Here is a 23866-nt window from a genome sequence, read left to right on the forward strand (position 1 = left end):
TTTAGTTCAGTGCTTGTGAATTTCCCACAAGTAAGGAGGAAAGGGGACGGGATGTAGACGTAAAGCAAGCTTACTCACCGTAGTGACTAACATACTCCTAGTCCCCCTCCTCGCTCCTTCACACGCCCGCCCGCCTTTCCGTGCTAATAAGTTCCCTCTTATTGCTAATGTCTTCCGACCTTGGCGATAGAAAAGGACTGAAGCATGATATGCTGGGAAGCTGAGGCTAATGACACTTGCTGGTGCCGCGTAGAAATGTAAGGAGAATATTTTTGAGGCTTTAAAAAGTGCTCTGGCCCCGTCCCGAGGATGGAATGTCCTTCAAGTATGGAGGAGGGGGGTGGGAGGGGACTATGGATTAGGAGTAGGTTGGTCACTACGGTGAGTAACGTAATCTGGTCTCCCAACTCTTTGTGCCCATCTAGTCTTTCCATACTATTTTGCCATTTCTTATCTCTTTTCACCCCATGAATTATCACTCTTACCTTTTTTTATAAACTCCTTGAACATGCAGTGCATATCCCTTCACCTTGAGACAAACTCCACTCCGCAACCCTCACTTCAATATGTCTTGTGTCCTGCATGCTCTACTGAATCTTCTTGCATATCACTAAAGTTCTCAAGCCCTTTTGTTGTTCTAAGCAATCCTCGTCTGCTTTCGGGCTAACTGCATCTTTTGATAAGGGGATCTCTCTGTTCTGTGCTCCATCCTTCTCTCGCTAGGTCTGGTTAGGCTCTCCTTTGAATTCTTCCTAATTTACTAATCGCTTATTCTGAACCTTGAGCTGGTGACCATTCTACCTTTCCCCAATCTTCCTGTTTGGCTATTTTTCTCTATTCTATCCCCCCTTCATTCAGTTGCTGATCTTTCGACTTTAATTGTTATTTCTAGGTCGATGACTCCCAAATCTTGATTTCTCTTCCTTCATAGTTCTAACTGTCCTCGTATCAGTTCTGATACTTGCTTATTCTCTCGATCTCAAGACGGAAAATGTCCTGCTGCTTCTCCTCATAGTTGTGTTGGGAAGGAGCCTAATGCTTTCCTTCAGTCCCAAACTTCCTAAGCGCTTTAGAATTAGGGAAGAGTTCGGTTAACTGTTTTCCAAGCACTACAAGAGTCCAGCGGGGGGGAGGAGGGTCGCTAAATAAACATAGTTGGGATCGAAATATAAGGTGCAAATATATCGAGATGGATATATTTGTAAAACTGTTAAATTGTAGTTGGCTTTGCTCAAAGCACACAGTGAATGCAGCCTGTGCTAAAAGTAGACTACAGGCCGGCTGGCAGAGAACAGTGGCTGAGCAGCTGTTTCTGTTCATCAAAAGCCCATGCAGACTAAGAATAGGAGAATGTACGTGCTCATGCACACAATGAAATGTTATGTAAAAAATATGGGTTTTTATGAAAATGACTTGACCACTCAAAATATTTTATCTGAAGTGTTGAGAGTATGGCGGGAAGATGTTTATGTATGAATGTTTATAACATAGCAAATTATGCTAACCAAGCTAAACAAGAGCTACGGTGTATTCTTGCAGAATCAGCAGTAGTATGTTAAGCAGGTTGGTCTAAATGTAAACCTGGCCATGCAACACTGGAGACTACAGCATCCTTTGTATGGCAAGAACAGTTTTGGATGAGCTCTGCCGGTATCCAGTAACCAAGTCAGTGTTTAAGCTCCAGGCCCAGCACCAGTCTTCAGGACCTGGGAGCGGTTGAGGGACAGAATATTCTGCTCTGGAGCAGAGTCCTTTGCCAGTCCTCACTTCTGTACAGATTAAATGGTTTATCTCTTGCAAGATAAACTCTGGGCCTTAATTCCCTAGAGGGGTGCATTTTCTCTGGTGTGGTTGTGATCAGGGGTATCCCAATGTATTTAAGGGGTAAAGTATGGCCTACCTTTCGGCTGTCCCTTCTCCTTTTGTATTCATTTTTCTCCTGATGTTTTCCCTCCTATGCTTGAACTCTTCAGCTCCTTTCTTAAGCCCTCATTTCTTTTCTTCAGCTCCCTCGTTTTGCAGGTGTTATAAAATTGAAAGCAAGGCCTGCCTTTTTCTTACTGTGTTCGTGCAAGACTCGTTCTCTTCATAATTTTTGCTCTGACTATTGCTCCTCACTTCTTGTCCTTCCAGCCTATGCTCATTGAACTCTAGTTAATTTTATTTCTGCTCCCATCCCGTTCTACTTTGCTTTCCGTAGCCTTGCTTGGATTGCTTTCTTTCCATGACTATTATTTAACATATATTTTTTAATGTAGGCCTGGTTTAGCTCACGTTATCTCTTTTCTCTTATAGGTTCACTCTTCAGTCCTTGTTCTTCCTGTTGGCAATCCCTTGCCCTCTCTTTCCAGTCCAGTCGTTCTTTCTTCCCCTTTGCTTCTAGAATGTGGAATATTCTTACCTATTCGGTCTGCTTTTACTCTTACTTGAATTCTCTCTCAAAACTCATCACCCTGCTTCTCTTATTAGACACTGAATTTTGGGCAATGACTTGTGGGCTGGTTCACCACAGCTCATAATGGAAAGATTCCCATGCATGCTTTGAGATGCAGTTCTCCTCTTCAGTGGGAGGGACAATTCCCCCACCCTCCCCTTTTTTTGGACGTAACATGTTTCTGATGGCAGTGGCCCAAAAGCATTTGAGCCCCTGGCATCAGCAGATCTAGGTGGAAATGTGGCAAATTTCTTCTGCCTGCCAGTTTGGTTTGTGAACTCCGACCTCTGCTCAGGAGCATTCTTTACAGTTTCCCAGGTCATATATGGCCACGTGAATCATGAGCTTAATCTGTGTGTTTTCCCGTAGACTGCTCTGATTAACCTGAAAGGATCCGTTCTATAATCTTAAGTGTCTAGTGCCTTAAAATTCTACCTCGATTACTTGTTCCTCCGCCATCCCAAACAGATACCCAATGTGTGATTTATTCTTTTTCTTTTTATAAAAAGAAATAATAAAAGCTTAAATTCTTGGATGAATTCTCTCCTTCATTCTCAAGTGCTATAGGGTAAGGAAACTGCCCCTCTTATTTCCCTGCAGCCCCCCAAGGGAATGTGTGCACACGGCTCAGAATCTGGACAGTTCTATGACCTTGCTGTGGCTGGTCCTGCTGGAGCTTATCTGTTCGGGTGCATCCTGGAGTACTTACTGTCTTCTGTCGAAACTAATCTCTCAACCCCAGTTTTTGGGCAGATGTAGGGTTCATTGAGACTGTTGTAAGCATGTTTTGGCGGAATGCGCAGTTCACAGCTGTATTGCCATGCTCACTCTTCCTTCCATGCTTCAGGCAAACTACCAAGCAATGAAGTAGGGTTTGGAACATGGGAGTAATTTTAATGTAGTGAATACGGTAATCCAAAGTCCTGCTTCCTCCATACATTCTGAAAGGCTCTTTTCTGCTTTAATGCTGACTGCAGAAGGGACTGGGGCAGGAGAAGGTAACGGGAAGGTACTGACATACAGGTGTACTGTGCAACATGTAATTGCATGTCAACCTTCCAAAAGGGGATCAGAGCATATTGAACTTCGGCGGGGTAAGGGCGCGGTGTTTGGCCTCCCCGGATCTCCAGCTTGCTTCCTGCTTCTCAGGCCACGCCCCCAGGCTCAAACTTCACTGGGGCCCCGCAGCGGTGAAGCCTGCAGTGAGGCAAGGGTGCAGTGTTTGGCACCGCAGGTGTTCAGCGTCTGCAGTGGGAGGACTGTCGGAGGGCTGCTGGATGTGGAGCAAGTAAGTGCTCGGGGATTGACTGTTCTGTGACAATTGGCAACGGAGATTGGGGTACGTTGGACGTCTTGGTCCTCAGTCCTTGACAGTATGTCATGTACCTGCTCAAATCTCTATGGTCTCTTAACAGCCATACGGCACCAAGGGCACCATCTGCCATTGTGCCTTTTACTCCACCTCTCCCCTGCCCCGAGCCCGCCTCCCAAGAATCCAGGCATGTTTCTGTACGAAAACGCCTGACCGTCAAAAGACGGAGACAATTGGGAGGGCCAGTCAAGGCGAGGGCCCCCATCCCGGACTCTGCGCACGCCAGCATCGCACCTGGGGGAGTGTCTCCAACCAGCGTCCCAGCCCCTCTCGTGCTGAGAGCAGAAGTCCATCCACACCGAAGGAACAGTAAAACTGATTACGACAGCTCATATGAAGGGGCTGATGGAGGGGCTTGCAGAAGTCCTATTACGGGTGCTCAGGGTGGTTTGTTTGAGAAACATGGGGTAGGGGTGGGCACAGCCAGTAAGGAGGCAAATAAGGAAGCATTAATATCTGAAGACGGCACTGGTGAATGGTCCATTTTGGGAGGGCCCGGTGGGGGCGGTCCGCTGTTTGCCCACTCCCCACTGGAGTGGCAGTAGAGCACCGGACTCCCATCTCAATATCCAGCCCTTCATCTATGTTTTCCATACCTGGCCAATCCTATACCGGGCGGAGGGGATGGAGGAGGAATTTGTTAGGCCCGAAGTTTTTGCCATCAGTTGTCTACAATCCAGCCCAGTGTTTATTCCAGCTCTGGATCGCAGTCTGGCACCTGGATGCAAATCTGGCTCTGGCATGGATGTGGCTTTACCGATTTTCATGTCAGACCCTCTACCGATTGTGGATGGCTGGTCTCTGGATCCATCCACGCTTACCCTCTCCTCCTGCTCTCGAAGCTCATGTAGTGAGCTAGTGGATCCTTCGAGCTCCTGAGCTAGTTCCTATCTCCGCCTTTCTCCGCTCAGGGTCACTAAGCCACAATGTGGTGGAATTGGTACCATCGTAGAAACGGCTACTGACTATCCAGCAGGGGGTGCCCATACATCCAGGGGGTGCAACTGTCAGTGCAACCAAGTGCTGGTGGAACTAGCAGCAATGTGAAAGTTGCTTTTATCCCTTATAGAATCTCGGGAGTGAATGCAGGGAGGGGGAGGGGGAGGGGAGGAGGAGCAATACAAAACCCCAATTGTGTGCAAGGGTTACCCTGAAGCATCTAAGGAACACCCTTGGGGGGGGGGGGAAGGGGGAAGGATACCCTGAGACCAGCAACCCCTAAAACTGAAATTGTATGTCATAGCCGGGTGCCAGGGACTTTGGAACCGGCAATCGCTACAAACTCCAGTGCAAGGGATGGTGAGAGCAGAGTACCACACAGGGGACCTAAATTCAATGCCAGGCACACCCCCCTACGAGACTGGGCCTCACGAAGGGAGGGCCCAAAATCCCACAACCAAGGGGGGGGGGGGAGAGCACATATGTCCCATGGTGTAGGGGGGGGGGGGCCTCATCCAAGCCTCTTCCTCAATGCCGGCCAAGACCTGTTACTGTGTATCTTCATGGGGTACCCAAACTGGCCAGGGATTCATTGGAATCAAGGGATGCCCACTTAAACAAAAGCTTACATTGGCTACGATCCACAAGAGGTTGTGCTTCTGTGTATAGAGAATCTATTGTGGGTTGCAGCAGAGTACAAAGCGTGGGCAAATAGTCTGGTGACATTGTGGATTTGGATTTCTGGGACTGCAGAGTGGCAAAAGAGGTCATGGGAAATACTGAGGGAGCTCGAAAGCTACTTAGTGGGATCCTAATCAGTCCACATTTTAATATAGAGACTGGGTGCCCCACAAGGGCAACGTTGAGGTTACCCTCCCTTTCTGGCGCAAACATCACTCCTCTGGGTCGAGCTCGGACAAACGTCATGGTGGACAGGCCTCTGTAAAGGGAGAACCCAGGATGGAATAGGGGCCTTATGGTTGTTTCTTTTTTCCATCTCAGTAACTCTTGATTTATTACAGTTTGCATGGGACAATGAATTGTAATTACATTTATGTGATGTTTTTCTTTTTCTTGTGTTAGATGGATTTTTGAAATCCAAATTAACTTGTTTGACTGACAAATTAGATTATACATTATAGAAATTAGATTTTTTCTTTTGTTTGGAGATTAGTTGCAAAGTTATTCCATGTAACTGTTCTTATATTCTAGTCCCTACAAGTCCTTTTTATGAATTGTTTTGTAAGCTGACTAAAATGCAACGGAGATCCACACTAGCTGATGAACAGAATCGTTACTTATTTACTTTTCAGCCACAAATTTGTATTCATTTATTGAGCATTGGGCAGAAAACCCGAATACAGCCCAAAAATGAAAACGTCGATAAAGGATCTGAGACAAATACCATTAGGGGACCCTTTAAATTGTTACTGGAGAGAACACTGGGCTATGACGATAATTTGACCATGTATGGGGCAAACGTCATGAGACTTTTGTACTCCCTATGCTCATCCGACCTATTAAAATCTAAAGACATTGAATGGATTGAAACCCACAATGATCGGCGACATGACAGCGTGATTCTGCATATGGGGGAATGGAAGACTAGATGTGCACTCCTAAACCCTGGCCCTAAATTAAACCTCTGTGGCTTTTTGCTTAAGGAGTTGGTGGAGGTACAGCATTCTAACTATGAAAGCATTAAAGACCAGGACCAGGCTGCAGGAAGTTCTAGAAATACTACTTCAAAACAAGAGCAGGTTCAAGTTGCGCATGTCGCGCTAAGGGTACAGGGGGAAACATTAGCGGACACCAGTGGGGCCTCAACATGTACCTTCTCGGAAAAGGGGGAGGAAATCTGTGGGAGCAGCCAGGAGGACTGGAGTTGGCTGGCGGGGGGTCTTGCATATAAATTGTAATGCCAGCCAGATCCCCCCTAGAGTCCTTCAAAGAACTTCTTCAAAGGAACAAAAAAACCATAATGAGTTGGAATACTAGGGGGTTAACACATTTGTTAGGAAACCATGCAGTGGATCTAACCAAATACGATCTGTTTTGTCTACAAGAAACATGGTTATGTAATCTTCCACTTCTTGATGGGTTCGAACTCTTGTTAAATCCAGCCGTGAAAGGTCCCAAAGGGAGACCGAGTTCGGGCCTTTTACTGGGCATAAAACGCACAAGTGGATTAAAGGTGCTCTCATCCACAAATCAAAATCCGTGGATACAACTGACCATGGTTCAAACATTCGCCAAGGGTTTGGATGATTTAACGGAACAAAAGGTGCTCATATGTAACGTATATTGGAGACCCTTGGAAATACTGGAGGATAACTTCAAGGATGTGTTACTAAAGGCTATAGACGATGCCAGGATCAAGTGTCCTAAATTAGAGGTCCTACTTTGCTGTGATTTCAATATGGAATGTTTTGACAAAAAGGGGAACAAAATCGAGTCCCTTGTATTTACGCACACAAAAACATGCTAAGAGGGGTGGATATCGAAACATTCAGATGATCAATGGTAGTGTGCGGGGAGATCAAACAGCAGCACCAACTTGGAAACGTGCAAATCAACTGAGTACGTTGGATTATCTTTGCAACAGAGCAGCTGATGGGAAAGATCACATCGTTGACAGTGGTCCAAGCAGAGTGACCACAACCTCTTGGAGCTCGTATGCGAGGACTGGGCTGAACACCATGTCCTACCGGACACGCACTTACCTGATCACCACCTGGAATTGGTTCCGGCTGGTAACCGACTCAGAATTATTTTTAAAAAAAAGACCTAAGTGTATTATTGGACACTCTATTGAAGTTAAAATCGGACAATCAAGATCATTCGATAAACCTCATTGACTACAACGATGTACTAAAGGTATTCGACGCAAAGGAATCGACAAAGGGTGGTACTTCAACCACCAGACACATCTACGACCATCAAGTTGCGGCTAAAAAAAAGAAGCGTCCATATGGCTAGGAGGCGATTCAAAACTTCGCAATCACTGGATGACCTATCTCTGTATAAAAACATCAAACGCCTACAGAAACTGGCTCTGTCAACACAAATACCAGTTGGCACAACAAGATAGCCAGAAGATGATACATCTAGTCATCAGTAAAAATATCTCTGGCATTTGGAAACTGATAAATGACTTATCCACGTCAGTCGAGTCAAAAACCGGCAACCCAATACCAGCTAAGGTCTGGGAGGAACACTTCCTGAAGCTTTACTCTACGGGGAAAATCTCCGAATTCTCCGAACCACAAAAACATCTATCTGCTGACAAACCATGGGACCTCAAATTTGAAATACAGGATATTATAGACCTTATCAACAGCTCAAACTCCTCAAGGGCTGCTGGGCCAGATGGTCTAACAAATGACATCCTTAAGAGTGACCCGGAAAAATTGTCCCTTTTTTATGTCATCTCTGTTCAACAACATAGTCTCTTACAAAGATACCTCATTCTTGGACCAAGTCCATAATTGTCTCGATATTCAAGAAGGGCGATCGGGCTGATCCTTTGAATTACAGACCGATCGCCCTCTTCGATGTCGTGGGGAAAATATTTGCCGCAGTGGTCCTAAGACACCTGAACGATTGGAGTCGGCAAACTTCATCAAGACCCTTGGCAGTCAGGTTTTCGGAAAGGTATTGAGACTTCCTTGAACATTCTACTTATAAACCTCCTTAAATGTATGGTTAAGGAAAAGAAATACAAAACCATCTACATTGTATCTATAGACCTTGAACAGGCATTTGACTCTGTTGACGCAACCTTTTGTGGTCCAAACTGAGGAAGTGGGGTTGTCCGAACAATTTGAGAGAACCATTGGAGGCTCTTCACAAAGGAACAACGCTTAGAATCAGATTGGACAGAAAAGAAACACTCTCAAATAATGTCACCTCCAACAACAGGTTGAAACAGGGCTGCCGTTTGGCTCCTGCTGTGTTTAGTCTATTTATATCGGACATGGAGGAGGCTTTTGGACCAGTAAGAAGTTTTCCACTTAAGATTGCTGGGACTCCAGTGGGCAGGCTGCTGTTTGCCGACGATCTTCTACTGGACCAGACTGCCCTAGGCTTACAAAGACAGTTGAAATCACTAGACCAGTATGTCCAGGAAAATGGCCTCATTATAAACCCCAACAAATCGAAAATTCTGGGCCTAGGAACATCCAACAGCTAAACAATTTAGATGGCATTTAACAGGAGAAATCATTCTTGTGGTCTCTTCAATGGTCTACCTAGGAATCATCTTAAATGATAGTATTCGAGATGAGCCAGGAGTCGCAAGGTTAAAAAGCAAAGCTAAGAATCTGGCTTCTCAAGCCCTCTTATTCAAGCGACGCTATTGCTCCTTTTCATTTCGCCCACTCATGGATTTCTATAAATTAAAAGTATCTCTCACCTTGACTTATGCGGCCGAGGCCAACTTCTTTCTTGCCCCAGAGGTGTGGCGCCTCTTGGAAAGTCTCTTTTGGAAAAGCGTTTTGAGACTACCGTCTTCTATCCCGATTGAAAGTGTCAGAAAAGAACTGGGGCTCACCTCACTTAACAGCGCAATGGTTTGGAAATCATTATCATTGTACAGCAAATGTCTGGACCCGCCGGAAAGAAGTGGATTTCTAGCTATAAATGAAGCACTGTCTGGAGGATCAATTCCAGCCCTAAATGCATGGCAGACAACCTGCAAAGGTATTTTAGATACGATTGCTCAAAGTATAGACAACCTAATGCAAAACCCAACCAGAGTAAAGAAAAAAACTTCTAGATTGAGACTGGGTTGCTACGATGGATAGGCTTTGTGCCTTTCCGTCTATCACTGTGGGCAAGGAAGAACATTATAGTCGAGGTACAGTGCTTCCATACCTAGAGAAATTTCCTTCCTACCAGGAAAGACGGCTTTTTCTGAGATTCCGCCTAAACCTTCTGCCGACGAGGGAGGTACTTGGAAGAAGGACTAAAGAGTGAAGAACGGACTGTTGTCTGTCGCTCTTGTGGTCAGGAGGTCTTTGGAGCACTTGGTAATAAATTGTGTTGCTTTTTCAGCCTACAGAGAAAAATGGCTGGGGAAACACTTTGAGAACTTTGAGCTCACACCTCCACACGAGAGGTGGCGTATTTTAAGATGGGGAGGAAAGGTATCCTTGGCTCTACTGAGCTTTGTTCAAGAGATTTTCTTGAAATTGGATGTGTAGATTTCTCATATATATATACTCTGAAACTGTTTGCATTGGATTGTTTTTTCTTCTAAGGGCCTAAACCATTTTTCTTTGTACTTTCTTTTAAGTCAATGAAAATCGAATTCCCCCATGGGGTCGATATAGTTGTATTTAAAAAAACTTTCCAATTAAACCAGCAGTTTACTGGTAAACCAACAATCTGGACACACTTGGGAAGGGTACTTCCCTTTTTCTAGAGTATAGCTTCAATTCCATCCCCACCAATACGTCTAGCTAGATGGCAAAGTTCCTGTCCATAAAGCAGTGATGGAATTACTTTTACCCTATAAAAGTCATAAGTGGAAGAAGTGAGAATCTACAGTAGGCGTTGAAGATCTTTTCAAGATCTTCCTATTTGAGCAGAAAACTGACTTGCTGTCCCCATAATCTCATTTGTTTGAAGTAGCAACTAGATTAAAACCTAGACTTTTTGTTTCCCAATTTGTCATGGTTACCAACACCCTTTTACCTATAGTTCCTTTAAATTGCGACAGTCAACTCACCCCCCCCCCCCCCCAAAAAAAAAAACCTTGTTCACATCTCAAATTCTATAGCAATACTAACCAATTCACCCCGGCGCACATCTACCTAGTAACCCGTATTCCTGTTCTTAATACCCTAGTCTAGTGTGCAATTTGGCAAGACTTTGTGCCTTCCCCAGTGTCTTGGTGTGCCAAGGCATGTAGAAAACCATACGTACAAAAAAAAAAAAAACTGCGTGCAAAGCCTCTCTACTTACACCCCTAAGCCTAAACGGCCATTTTCTTTATTTGGGAAAGCTGTACGTTGATATGGGAACATTTAACTGTTTAAAGGTGGGATTTTGACCATGGCTTGCTTCCTTGGGAGCAGAAGCCCAGTCCTGCCCTCCTGTTTGGAAGCTGCCTTAATTTACTTTTTTCCACTCCTGTGTATGGTCCGTGATGTCTCACCAACTACAGCACTTCCTAAGAAACCACTTCTGAATCTCTGGTTTGTCTTTTATTGGTGGGGCTCTGGAGGTCAAGACTGAAGCGCCAGTTAACTACAGTAGGTAATACTTCTAACAACCTGTCTGATTACAGCTATGGTGCCCATGCCGGAGCTTTTTGATTGTTTGAGATGATGTTGTTGTACCTAGTCTGGTACTAAAAACTCGCCACTCTTTGCAATTTTCTCCCGGATGCATCTAGGAGACCGTGTCCCTGTCCTTGCACAGTGTTGATGCTTTTAATTTATTGTGCGAATCCGTTTAATTTTTTTTCAGTGAAACCCTCTACCAAACCATCCCCATCAAAAAGGCGATGCTCCGACAAGGAACCAGCGGTTGCGAGCTCAGAAAATAGACGGCCGTTAAGCCCTCCTTCGGCCAGACCGGGGACGGCAGATATGGTCTCCCCAGCACGAGGGACAGCGGCCAACAAGACTCCCACAGGCGACAGCCACCATCCTAGACCGGAAGCGCCAGCCGCCCAATGTGAAACCCCCGGAGGCTCTAACGTGAAACTGCGCATGCAGAAATTGGCGAGCCAGCGACGTTACTGGGATGGAAACGGTATGCATTTTAGATCTCCATCACTCTGACGGAGTTGTGCTTCGAAGGCCAGCTGGGGAACGAATATACATGTACACATACCTTTTCAATTTTGTTCTGTAGTTTTGTGAACGTTATTTTAAGTTTATTTTCGTTTGTCTAGCTCCAAAAAATGTTTTCTTACAAGTTCCCTGTTGGAGTATGCGCTCATAAAAAGCGTTACCTTTTCCATTTAGCCCAATTTAGGGGAAGCGTTTGTGTGTGCATTTGTTTTTAGGTAGTAACTAACGGGCGCATCCAACATCGATCAAAAGCGCCAAAACCAAAGAAGAAAAGTTTAAGGATTTGAATGTTGGGGGGGTGGGGGGCATTCATTGTGCTCATCAGCCCCTCCAAAAAGATTCGGAAAGTTTCCACCATTGTTTTCATGTGCGCCCTTCATGGCAGTACACGTTCCTTTTTATCCTTCGTCTTGGGTCATGTACCGCCTATAAATGCATAGACATCTATTGGGCAAGCTTTGTCCTAACGTGGGTAATTGGAATAATTTCCTCGTCCCTTTTATTTGCTTTAATCTTCTAATGGCTTTGGTTTTTATTTTTTAAAAAAATGTTTTGGCGTGAAATGCGATAGTGTTTGTGGTGGCCTTGTTTTTAAAGTTCGACTCCCTAACCTTCACCCTTGTATTGTTGTATTTTAGGCAGTTCACCTGAAAGCTGCCAAGTCTCCCCCGTCCTGCCCAGAGCACCTGTTCTTTCGCCGCCCAAGCCGCCGGCTGTTTCCCTGCTTTCTTCCAACCCGCCAGTAGGACGCAGGGGCCGATTGGCCAACCTCGCCGCCACCATCAGCTCCTGGGAAGATGACCTCACTCATCCATATGTAAATCCCAGCCATGCCCCGGAACAGCCTGGCACAGGCACTGCTTGTTTATCAAAAGTGCCCTCTGCAAGTGGGGAATCTGCCGGCATCAATAGCCACAGTGTCCGTCAGGAAGCTGCGACACTTCCTCACAAGGCGGTGAAGGCATGCGCGGATAACCAGGACCTCGCGAGCACGCAGGTGACTATGGACATGCTTCCTTGTGCATGGAAAGGAATCCATGTTTTATAACGGATGCGGGTTAAGGTTTAAGGATTTGTGAAATGCAAATTTAAATTAGAAGTTTTTTTAGGATGTGCATGGTAACGAGGGCTACTAGCATTTTGCACAACATGCAGCTTTCATTGTTGGTAACGCGTTTATTTATTGGGTCCTCGGTAATAATTCCACTTTGCATTTTTGTAATTTAATCAAACTGCTGGTCATCTTTATCTCTGTGTTTAAATGCATAATTTTGAAACATCCAATGAAAGGTCATGAGGTCCTGATTTTTGAGCTGCGCTCTTTAATTGTGTTCATAAAGTGTTGTTTCAGGCCGATTGAATCTATATGTACTAAGAAGATGAAACAAATTCTAGTGTAACAATTGATAAACGAGAGCTGCAGCTTTCCACTCGCTGGGAGGGAGATTGGTTGTAGGTTAGGTGTGGCTAGTGCAACACCCTCCATGCTTGCAGGTGTAGGCCCCTACCTTTATACTGGAAAGCGTGCTGCAGGCTGCAAAGCCATGGCTGGCTAAAGATGCCACATATGCCATAAGGGCACGTGGCTGTTATTGGTCGCGAAGTCCTGTTGGAGAATGGTCTTTGCCTCGCTCTTGACTGAAGTATTTGTCAGATTTTGGTGGAAGCAACCAAAGTGGCTGCTTGATGGACTGTTCTATTAATGTGGTAGGCTATCCATGGTCCGTTCCCAGTGCATGTGGTAGAACCCCCCCCCACCCTCTGTCTGTTTAGCAGTCCTTGAATTTTATTTGCATGTTTACAATCTCAAGTGTTCTAAATGCATGCGTGGGGGCATTCTTGCTTGGGATGATTCCTCACGCTTATTCTTGATATGAAGGACCGCACCTTAATTTCATGTTTAGGGTTTGGTATACAAACTGTAGTGTGATGCAGTTAATTTCTTAGTGAAAAAACCATGGCAAAAATGAATCCGATTGCTGGACATCGTTGAGAAATGCACGTCGTTTGTTGGCAACTCCATATCAGTGACATTTTTCACCATGTTTGCTTTGAATTTTTGAATCTAAAGTTGGTTTGTTTTTGCTAGTACGCAGTCTTGCAACATAAGCATGCAGTCGATTTCCTGGTTGAAGTACTGGATAACCTTTGCATTTTATGAGCTTTCATGGGGTGGACATATTTTTCGTCACACTATTTGTACATAATCTGCACCTTTTTTGGGGGACCGCATGCAGATGCATTTTCTCACAACTGGCAAAGCATTGGAGGCTTGTCTGTCTTTTACACAGGGGCCCTGGTTCTGTGATTTCATTATGCCTCTCCTCTGGGCAACTTTTTGTCCAGTGACCTACCTTGAGAGGCACTGTCCTAGTGAGAGGGAGAAGCTAATTCATGTTGGCAGGCATTAAGTATGGTGGACCAAAGCTTGGCTCCAAGTGTCTCAACTCAGTGTTCCCGTAGACTTGCTACACGTGCAGAATTCTTTTACTCTGGCAAACTCCGACAGCTCTCATGGGTTAGTGAAATGACGATGACCATTCATTCAGCTTGCCAACTCTGATTACCACCATTCAATAGTTATGAAATATTCCTTCCAAATCGGGGCACTACTTGGGAAAGCTTTGAGGACATGCAGTTAACTCTTCAGGCAATTGCTGTTACTGGTGTATGGATTTTCGCTTGCCTAAGTGAATGCTGGAAAGGCCCGAGGGTAAATCTGGCTTCGGCGGACCTCGCTGGCACCACTCGTAAGCACCAAATGGAAATCCTATTGAAATCGAAGTGTGGTAATGTATCATTCTGTTCACACTGGAATTCGTTGCATCGCTATTATGTGCTATATCCAGCTATCAGTGTTTATGATACGAAACTTGGAGATCTTCACCTGTAGGTGCAATACTGGACAGGAAAGAGATACGTAGACAACCCTCACGTTTGCCCAAAGAAATCCTATGAGGCTTTTGTGAAAAGATGCCATTTAAAGGTGTTGTCCTGAGAATTTCAGAGCAAGGCCTTCAGAGCAGACTGTTTTCCACCCCTGCTCAGAAGGTTGGGGAGGGGGGTGGAGTGAAAAGAATAGTGTGCTTTCTCCCCCTTCCCCATTAATTGTGAAAGGGTAAGGAGGATTGGAAACGTGCACAATGAAGAAAACTGAGAAAGGACCGGGTGAAAAGTCAGACTTCTAGTATTTGTGCTGAGGAGTGTCCCTTTTTTGAATTTCGATGGCAATGTAGAGATGCCTTAGTTCGATGCCTCCTACTTCCTTCTCCACCTTTGATGTCCCCCAGGGTTTCTATCCTCTCTCCTTGGCTTTAACATCTACCTTGTTCAGCTTGCACACCTCCTCTCTTCCAACTTCCAGTGTTACGCAGACAACGCACAGCTTTTTCAAACTTCCTGCTGACCCTCTGCACCCTCCATCATCCCTGACTGCTTGCCTTACAGTACTGGTGCACCTCCAACGATCTCTGCCTCAACGTCTGTGAAACTGAGATCCTTCCCCTCTGGACCTCTTCACTCTGGCCGCCTTCCTTGGGCTCTCCTCCTGTTCATTCGTCTGAAACCAGAAACCGTGGAGTCCTCTTTGACTCCCCTCTCTCCTTCCTTCCTCCCTCACACTCAGGACATTGCCAAGAAGTTCCACTTTCAGCTCTTACTTCTCAAAGGAATTCTCACTTTTCTCACTTTCCCCCAGAGGCTCAATGTTACCAGAGCCCTGGTTCTCTCTAGGCTTGACTATTGCAATAGTCTCCTCCTGAATCTACCCTCTTTTCACCCGGAAACCCCTTCAGCTAATCCAGAATATGGCAGCAAGACTTATCCTTGGCCTTGAGCTCAGTGACCGGATCTCTCCTGCAAGTCTTCACTGGCTCCCGGTTGCTGCACCAATTCTGTGTGTAAAGCGTTTTGCGAAACGGAGGGTAGGTGGTAGATTGCTTTCCTCAGCTGGCTCCCTCCTATGGGACAGCCTCCCCCTGCATCTGCACCTTGAGCAGGACTTTCCTAAATTGCGAAAAACTCCTCAAAACTTGACCACCTCCTTCCCTTCTATTCTTCTCCTGCTAATCCCACAGTTGCTGTGATTGGTGTCTGGGGCCCTTGTGCATCCTCGGGACCCCTGAACTCCCACACCCAATCGACCCAGCTCCTCTCTACCCTCAGCACTTGCCTTGGCACACCCTTCACCCTGGAGGGTCACACTTGCTCCCAAAGTGGCCCAGGCCGTGTAGCACTCAACAACCCAAGCACTTCATATCGGCTTGCCTATGAGCTCGGACTCCCCAGCACTTAAACCCTCTGCCCTCTTACGTGCTGCACTTGCACGTTCTGTATATTCAAAAGTGTTGGCCTTTCTTCCTTTTCCCTTCACTGCTTCTATTAAATATTGTGTTGTAATGTATTTCACTCCCTTGTTCCCTCCCCTCGCCCTTTGTGCGCCTTGAAACAGTATTTTACTTGCTGTATAAGCACCTATCAAGCAAACAAATACATTATAGGGGAGGGGAAGAGGTATGGGACACTGGTTCAGGTCTGTGGGAGCCAGGAAAGGACTGTACATCTAATAAAAGTAGCCCAGGTGCAGCAAACTCCAGGTATCCAAAGCGGTTTCTTGATAATCTATGGAACACTCTGGGATGAAGTAATGGCACATTTTCTACAGTGCTTCATGTCGGATTCCTCCAACTTCTAAGGACTATCATTTTGGGTATTCTCATTACCAAGTTTAATGGTACTCAACCTTATGGACCTCCTTGAGGGATGAAGGCGGGGTCGTCCCAACCCATGCCAGGCTTGGAACTTGCAAAGTGCAGGTTGCCTCATAAGTTGGGCCAGTGCTTAACTTGTGATCTACCTGTGGGAATCTGCTCCTTCTGTGCGTGGTAAGGAATAGTGCTAGTCTGTATGAAACACGTGGCTTGACCCCTTATCTTATGGACCTCCTTCCATAGAACCTTCTTAATGAGCTTACTACAAAACTGGTGAGGTGTCTGGATCTGCTGGTCCAATAAACTCCATCAATCCTTCTGTGCTGTGGTGGGGGGAGCAGCCAGCGCCTGGAGCCCCTTCCCCACTCGCAGCATTGTATGCTCACTAGCCTTCACGCCCCCAAGAGCTAAAACCCTGCTGTGGCAAGTTGGGTACCGCTGGAAGCAGAATGGGCTGCGGGAGCCCATGCCGACAGGAGCTGCGGGGTTCCCAAGAGTCATGGTGAAGGGTGTGCGAAGTGGCCATTAAGCTAGTGAGGCCTGGCACAGGAGTGTATGCTTGGCTGTCCCTCACCAGAATGAAGTCGGCACGGGCCGGGAGCGCTGGCCCGGTGATTGCGTACATCTTGCAATATAAAACTTAGCGTGTATTTCATTCCTCGCCTCCACAGCAGTGCTAAAGCACAGCCTAAGAAAGCCGCACGAGGCGCATGCCCTCAGCATTGGGCTTGGCTATTGATGTCAGGATGGGCATGTGCGGTGTCCGGTTGGGCCAGGACATCAAAGTAGCAGGTCATTGATTTTTATTTTTTATTTTTAAAGTAAAGACAGGATTTGCAGTCATATCAAACCATATGACGAAAAAATCTTCCTGGAGTTGGAGGCGGCGTCGCTGTGATGCAGCCCCAGATATTGTGTGCCCCATATCAATATATGAAGTGATTACATTCGAGCAATGCTTCTGCGCACAAGTTTCAAGTGGGTGTGTTGCGTATTCCTAAAAAAAAAGGGGGGGGGGATTAAAAGTTCACGTTCTTCACTGCATTCTTTTTTTGGCTCATCAGGCTGAGTAAAATTCCCTAAATGTATTTCAATATTCCTTTCTGTGGGGTGCTTGTCGCTGCCCTCTTTCAGGTTGTGTATTTCTCCTAAGGTATTTCAGGTTCTTCGTTTAGGTTCTCGTGTGTGCCTGCCAGCTACAGTTTTGTCATGTAGACCATGCGTAGCACTGGAGCGATTGCTGTCCTACCTTGCCTTCTTGTTAGTTTTTACCTTGGTTCCCTTATGCAAATGTGTGTGTGGTCCTAGCTTTGTGTTGCTTCTCCTAGAACTTCTGTCCTTCTGTACCTGAGCATTCATCAGTTTCTGACCCATTTACTTCCTCTTGCCATGTTGATGTTTTCTTATCGGGAAGAAGGGCTACTGGGCGATGTGGGCCAAGGAGTGTTTCCTCTTGCTTGTGGTGTGGCTTCCCTGTCTGCTACAGGGTAGGTGGTTGCTGTACATGCTGTGCAGTTGTCCGCGATTAGTCCTTGCAGTTACACTTCTTGGTTGGCTGCTCTTACCTTCACTATCACCTACAGTTGACATTCCCTTAGTTGAAATCATGTGACATAGGGAAGGTGCTGCTGACTTGTAAATTGCTGGATGGGATGCCCTTACTAACTTGTCTAACAGTTTTACGATCAGTGGTCTGGCTGACACCTTGGTATTTAGGGGTCTTGGGGCTAGGACATTTGGGTGCTATAATTTAAGATTGGGACTGGTGGTGTCGGAGACCCGCGCCCTGTTTCTTGTGAGATTGTATCGGGCAGGGACGGGCAACCCTCCTTGTGGCCTTGCAGGGCACATTCTTCCCAGGGCACAGCAGCAATATTTTAGAACACTGAAGGGTTTATGGGACTGCGCAGTGTGATGGCCTTTCTCATCACTGCCTGGGATACAACCTGGTTTCATTCTTATGATCACAGCCTCAGTTTGGAGAAGTTGGCTGCCGTGCTGCGTTTTAGGCCTTGTGTCAATATGATTTATCTAAAATGGAGTGTTATTCTCGCATGGCATTTATTTGTGCGTATGCACTGAAGCTATGTAGCATGGAATGTTATGATCGTGCAACACCCTCCTTCCCCCTGGTCTCCTACAGTCCCTGTGTAGGCCTTTGCCCTCGGCCCTCGTGTAAAGCACCTGTGGGTACGGGAAGAGCGTGTCTCCTTCCCAACACTTTCTTGTCTGTCTGCCCTTTGCAGCCGCTTGCTTCTGCCACCATGTTGGCTGGATGGGTTAGTTTTATTGGTTGTGGTGGCTTTGGTTTATAGTGACTTTTTCGAAATGCCATTTTCTCGACACAATTTTGCCGAATTTTTTGGAATGGTTTATTTTATTTTTGAAATGGGGGGGGGGGAGCCAGGGGGATTTCCCCCCTATCCTCCGTTTTTTTTTAATTGATACTTTTTTTCAGTAACCAAACAAAAATAAAAAAAAGAACCACTTGAAATTTTTTTTTTTGCCATTTTGTTTTCGAGAAAATGGCATTTCGAAATGTTTTCGAAATATTGACTGGATACCGGTGACTTTTACAACCTGGGGATGACCCATGGTGGTTCGGGGTGGCATCTCCACATGTTTGGCTCCTGAATGTCGTGGTGGCAGACACTTGAGGGTGTGTGGTCTCGGGTGGGGCAGACTTTGGGTGTGCTGGAGACTGTTTGCTGGATTTGACCGGCCCAGCATGGACTCCTTTGGTTGAAGTTTGTGGAAATGTATTTTGGTAGTTGGATTTCTTCTGTTTTTTTCCTTCAGTCCTCTCCTGCTTGTCTTGATAGGCCTGTTACTCTCCCTTGCCCCTACTGTGTGGTAGTTCCTTCTCTGGGTAGTGGTGCGAGTGTGTCTGCCGTGTGCCCTGCATGGGTCCTGGTTGATTGAGTGGCTGCAAGACATAACTTGGCTTTAAAAGAAAATTTGATTAGCAGAATTTGCGAATTAAAGATTTCTTGATTAGCAAACTTATTTTATTACCAATTTGTACTAATGTTTAAATGTCATCAAACATGATTTGTACCCAAAGCATAGAATTTGCCAAAATACACCATTTCTGAAGAAAGACGTTGGTGAGAGGAGTGTATGTAAAAGGTTATATATGATAAGGCTCTGAAATGTTGTCAGTGCAAGGCTCTGTGCCGCTGGTTGCAGTCCGTGGTGCACAGGGCAGTGTCCTTTATATCGTATGCTTCACCCATAATTTGCTGTGTAAGAAGTTTCATAAAATCAAAGTGTTCAAGTAAAGTTATAGCCGGAGACCAGGCACATAGTATGGTTTTGCGGCAGGCCGGGCAATTGCCAACTTCAGGCAGACATTGCTGGTCATTGATATCAACTATCAATACAGCGCTAATAACCATTTTTGGGGGGAGAGACGGGCAGGGCCCCACTACTCGTTCTCTAGCCCGAGTCGGGTAAGAACAAGTGCAGCATTTAGTCCTGCGCTTCCATGACAGCAATATTTATCTCTATTAGCATTTAGAGCTGCCATCTGGGGGCTCCGATTCTTATTTAAAACATTTTTCTTAAGGGAACTAGGCTATTCATGCTTCCCTTTTAAAATAAATTGCCCATATGCTCGCGATTGACAAGAAGTACTTCTGGGACCTGAATGTGAGCAAGGAGGTGTGCAGGTGAGTGGGTGTGGGGGCGGTAGGTCAAACACTCCAGTGGAGACTTGGCCTGGGGCACTGAGACTGTCAGAGTTTGGAGATTGGCTCATGGGTTGAGCACCAGTTGTACAGATGTATGCAACCAGCAAGTCACATGACTATTGTTGTCATCAAAAGCGTTTGGTCGTGTGATCATGTACATTTTCAAAAGTCTTCATCAATGTGATGCACTTTCCCCCAACAAAATGAGATACAGACCAACTAAAACTTTACTGAAAAATGGAGACTATCGTGTTTTACAGCAGCAATACTGTAATTGTGCAGTACTTTTTAGGACGGGAATTGCAGCACTGTCTTTTAACACATACTGGTTTTTGCCAGACAGGATATAGCTAGCTCAATGAAAATATCACCCTGCTTACTTCTGGCTTGCAATTATTTGAAAAAGAGAACATTTCTTGCTTAGCGCTGCCACACAGGCCTTTGGCAATTTTAATAGTGGAGGAGATTACTGCTGCACTATATCCCATTAGCCTCTTTGAACTTGTAGTGTACAGATCAGAGGGGTGTGGTGCCTGCTCTGTGCGGTGCCTGTGTGTAGGAGTAGAATTAGTCTATAGTATGTATGCAATCCCCTAATGGGCTGTGATGTTGTGAGATGTAAGATTGTGGAATTTGTGGAATGTTGGGGTGCCCTGTGTTCCCCTGAGTGCCTGGTTGGTGGGAGCCAGTGGGATTTCCTCCCTCTGTACATGTGAACTTACCCGAACCAAACTGTCTAGTACTTCCTTCCAGAGATTAATAGGATCTGCGTGATTTATCCGTGGCTGATTTTCCCACGACGGAAAAGTTTGCATGGGAAATGTTTGCATGGGAAATGTACGAACATTTTGTAATGCATACATTTCCATTACAAATCACGCAGATTTCCTCACTCGCACCCTCAACTCACACCCCACACCCTACTTGCATTTCCTTTAGACGTGCTGTGTCCCTCCAGCAGCGGTTCCCTTTCACTTCCGTGATCGGGAACTGGTGCTGCAGGGCCCCCCCCCTTTTTTTAAAATGTATTTTTAAAACTTTTTCTTGGGTGAGCTACGGGGGAGTCCTCCCCCCCCCCCCCCTCCCCCCGCAACCCCCACTCACTATACTGTGTAGTGAGCTGGGTGTTGCGGGGGACACCCCTTCCACAGCCCCCATTATTTTTGTTCGGGCGGAGGGTGTGGGGGTGTCCCCTGCAACCCCCGCTCACTGTAGTGAGCGGAGTGTTGCGGGTGACACCCCCCAGCCCCATACCGGCCCCACCGTAACACATACCACAAAAAGTTCGAACTTTTGGTAGTTGGAACTTTTTGTGATGTGTTTTAGGTCTTTTGGCTTGGTCGGTTATTTTAACTCGAACATTTCATCCTATTCCGATTAAAATACACTATTCTCCCATACCGAATCCATGATAGACAATTTTTATTTTTTTAAGGCTTCAATTTAGTGCAGGTTTTGACCTTTTTTTTTCAAATCTCAGCATCCTCTACTGCTTAGACCAGGTAGACTGACATCACTTGACTGTAAAGTTTTCTTTTGTAGCACAATTTCTCCCTCTTAGGAGAATGGACCTGAGTGGGGTCATTGTACGCATTTGGCTGTAGTGGCAACAGCGGCACAAAATCTGAGCCCCTGTTCAAAGGATCTGGAATGCAATATAGTCGGCTATCCCTTTATCTGATAAATGGGGTGTACTTTATTCTTCTGTGGGTAGTCAGAGTAGGTAGGTAGGAAAGTGGGCTGCTTTTGAAAGGCTTGTGAGAAATGTAAATTTAAACGATACACCAACCTCTAAACTGTCCATAGCAATGTTGTGTGCAGACAGTATACAGCAGATCTTAAACATCAAACCGTGTGAGGGATGCAAAACTTTCCTAAAATCTGATTTTCCTGACCCAATCTCACGCCATTATGATCTCCTCTGGAGGTTGCTTTACCCTGGGCTGAGGAATTTGTTGCCCTACCGATTCTAGGGTTTGGGGGCCGATTTTTGCATTTACATCCTTGCGCAGCAACCTATGAAACTCATCCCAAATCCAAAGAGTCACATGTTCGCGAAGCTGCTGTACCTGTGCCATGTAACCAGGGTTCTTCAACATGTGCTCTCATTTGGCTTCCTTGTATAATTTTTATTTTAGTTTTTAACTGTCACCAAAAACCAGTGGGCATCTCTCACTGCAGTCGGTCAGTAAATCCAAGCAGTGCCACCCATACAACAATTCTCCATTGGGCTCTCATCAGAATGTAAGATTGTACGTCAATCCCAGGTCAAATTTGTCCCATTTAATGTTTTTTGATTCAACTTTTTTTTAAATAAGCATTCAGTAAGTATTTGACAGTGATATGTTCTCATACATTTTTTATTGTCCCTACAATACCAACAATACCACTGGTTTGTCACAAGTTCTTATAGCTACTGCTAAAAATCGTATGCAATATGAAGAGATGGAAATGAGGGCACACAGGTTTCAGGAAGACCATCAAGAATGCAGTTCAATCCCAGTTCCCCCAGCAAGCTTAGAGAAACTGGTATGATTTTAAAACGGGCAAAAATACTTTTGAATGTGATTGCAGTGAAAGTGAAAATATGCTAAATTGATTTTAATTCACAAAAGAGTTTCAGGATGAGTGATAGTTACTTGAGATTGGTTCAGGTCAACACCAGCAATGATTCATGACTGATTATCAAATTGAAAACGAATTTCAGCAATTGAGAACAAGGAGCAGCTATTTTGACAGAAAATGAAATTGAGCCAAATTGCAATTCGCAGCAATTTTTCAGCGTGCGTAATTCGCGATTACAGAAAAACTATACATTTCTCTTCTAGGACGTGCGGTTCAAAAGTTACCGATGTTTTTGTGAAGGTAGTTTTTGCAGAAATAAAATCAAGATTTCAGAAATGACAGATGCGCTTCACAGATTTGAAATCAACAGGATGGACACAAGATTCTATAATGCAGTTCTGGGCAGGTTAAAATGGTTGGAAGAGGATTACTTTAAACTAAGATTGGTTATGGACTGTTCTAGACTAGATACTCATTCTAGCTTTGGAATGGAATTGGCCTCGTCAAAGATCTGGTCAAGGGGTTTGGCTTCACTCTCGCCACCGGACAGGTCGCAGGCCCTCTGGGTTCTGCGTTCAGCACTGCACAGCGGTCTGCGGCCTCTTGAACTGGATCTGACGGGACTTGGATTACAGCACTGCTTTCTGGGTCTGGACCTTGGTTCTAGCACAGGGTTCTTGGCTAGAATAGAACAGCTCAGCCCGGCTGTTGAATGTGAGAATCAGGTTGCTAGATTCTACAGGCCTGCTGACAAGAGTTCAGCTTTTGGTTTAGGCCTCTCTGCTTTAAGGTTCTAGAGTTCTGGTCTCTGGATCTGGAGTCTGTCTGGATCTGGTATGGCAGAGTGCTTCGCAGGAATCGGTGAGTAGTGGAAAAAAGAGTTTATCTGTTCCAAAGTGGGTGGGTAGGCTGATTCTCTATGCCCAACCCCCTAAGGATTTGATAGGTTAGAGGATTCTCTGCCCCCTGACTGGAGAAAGTATCAGCGTGTCACCCGGTGTCATGTTTATGGCTTAAGTGAAATCCCTCCCCTTTGTTTTTACAGAGAATCAATTTTACCCAAAAAACATATTTCCCAGATACACAAGTTGTTCATAATACATATACACATCACACATTACATAAGGTACCTTCTTGTCCAATTCTGATCTTCCTAAGAGCTTTAGTTCAGAAATGACAACTTATTCGCGCTTTTGGTGGGTTTCCCAATGTTGGTTCTGCACCAAATTGTACACAAACATACATATACTCTCTGGGCACATTCCTGTAAATTCCTATGTTCATAGCAAAAACACTGCAGCTGCAATATTAATAATTCCAGGGTTTGGTCTTAGAACATCACACAGCGTCCA

The 23866-nt window shown here is 45.4% G+C and overlaps 1 protein-coding gene across 4 annotated transcripts in view; it reads left to right on the top strand.

Annotated features, from left to right (window-relative positions):
- Positions 1–23866, top strand: part of ANLN (anillin, actin binding protein) — a 728409-nt gene that overhangs the window by 111987 nt on the left and 592556 nt on the right. For all 4 annotated transcript variants that reach the window (XM_069613260.1, XM_069613259.1, XM_069613262.1 and 1 more), the window contains exons 3-4: positions 11220–11507; positions 12187–12545. In XM_069613260.1, the coding sequence (XP_069469361.1) occupies positions 11220–11507; positions 12187–12545 (647 nt within the window). The remainder of the gene's footprint in view (positions 1–11219; positions 11508–12186; positions 12546–23866) is intronic.

This window comes from Ambystoma mexicanum, chromosome 5p, assembly GCF_040938575.1.
Source record: "Ambystoma mexicanum isolate Mex_15411 chromosome 5p, UKY_AmexF1_1, whole genome shotgun sequence".
NCBI lineage: Eukaryota > Metazoa > Chordata > Amphibia > Caudata > Ambystomatidae > Ambystoma > Ambystoma mexicanum.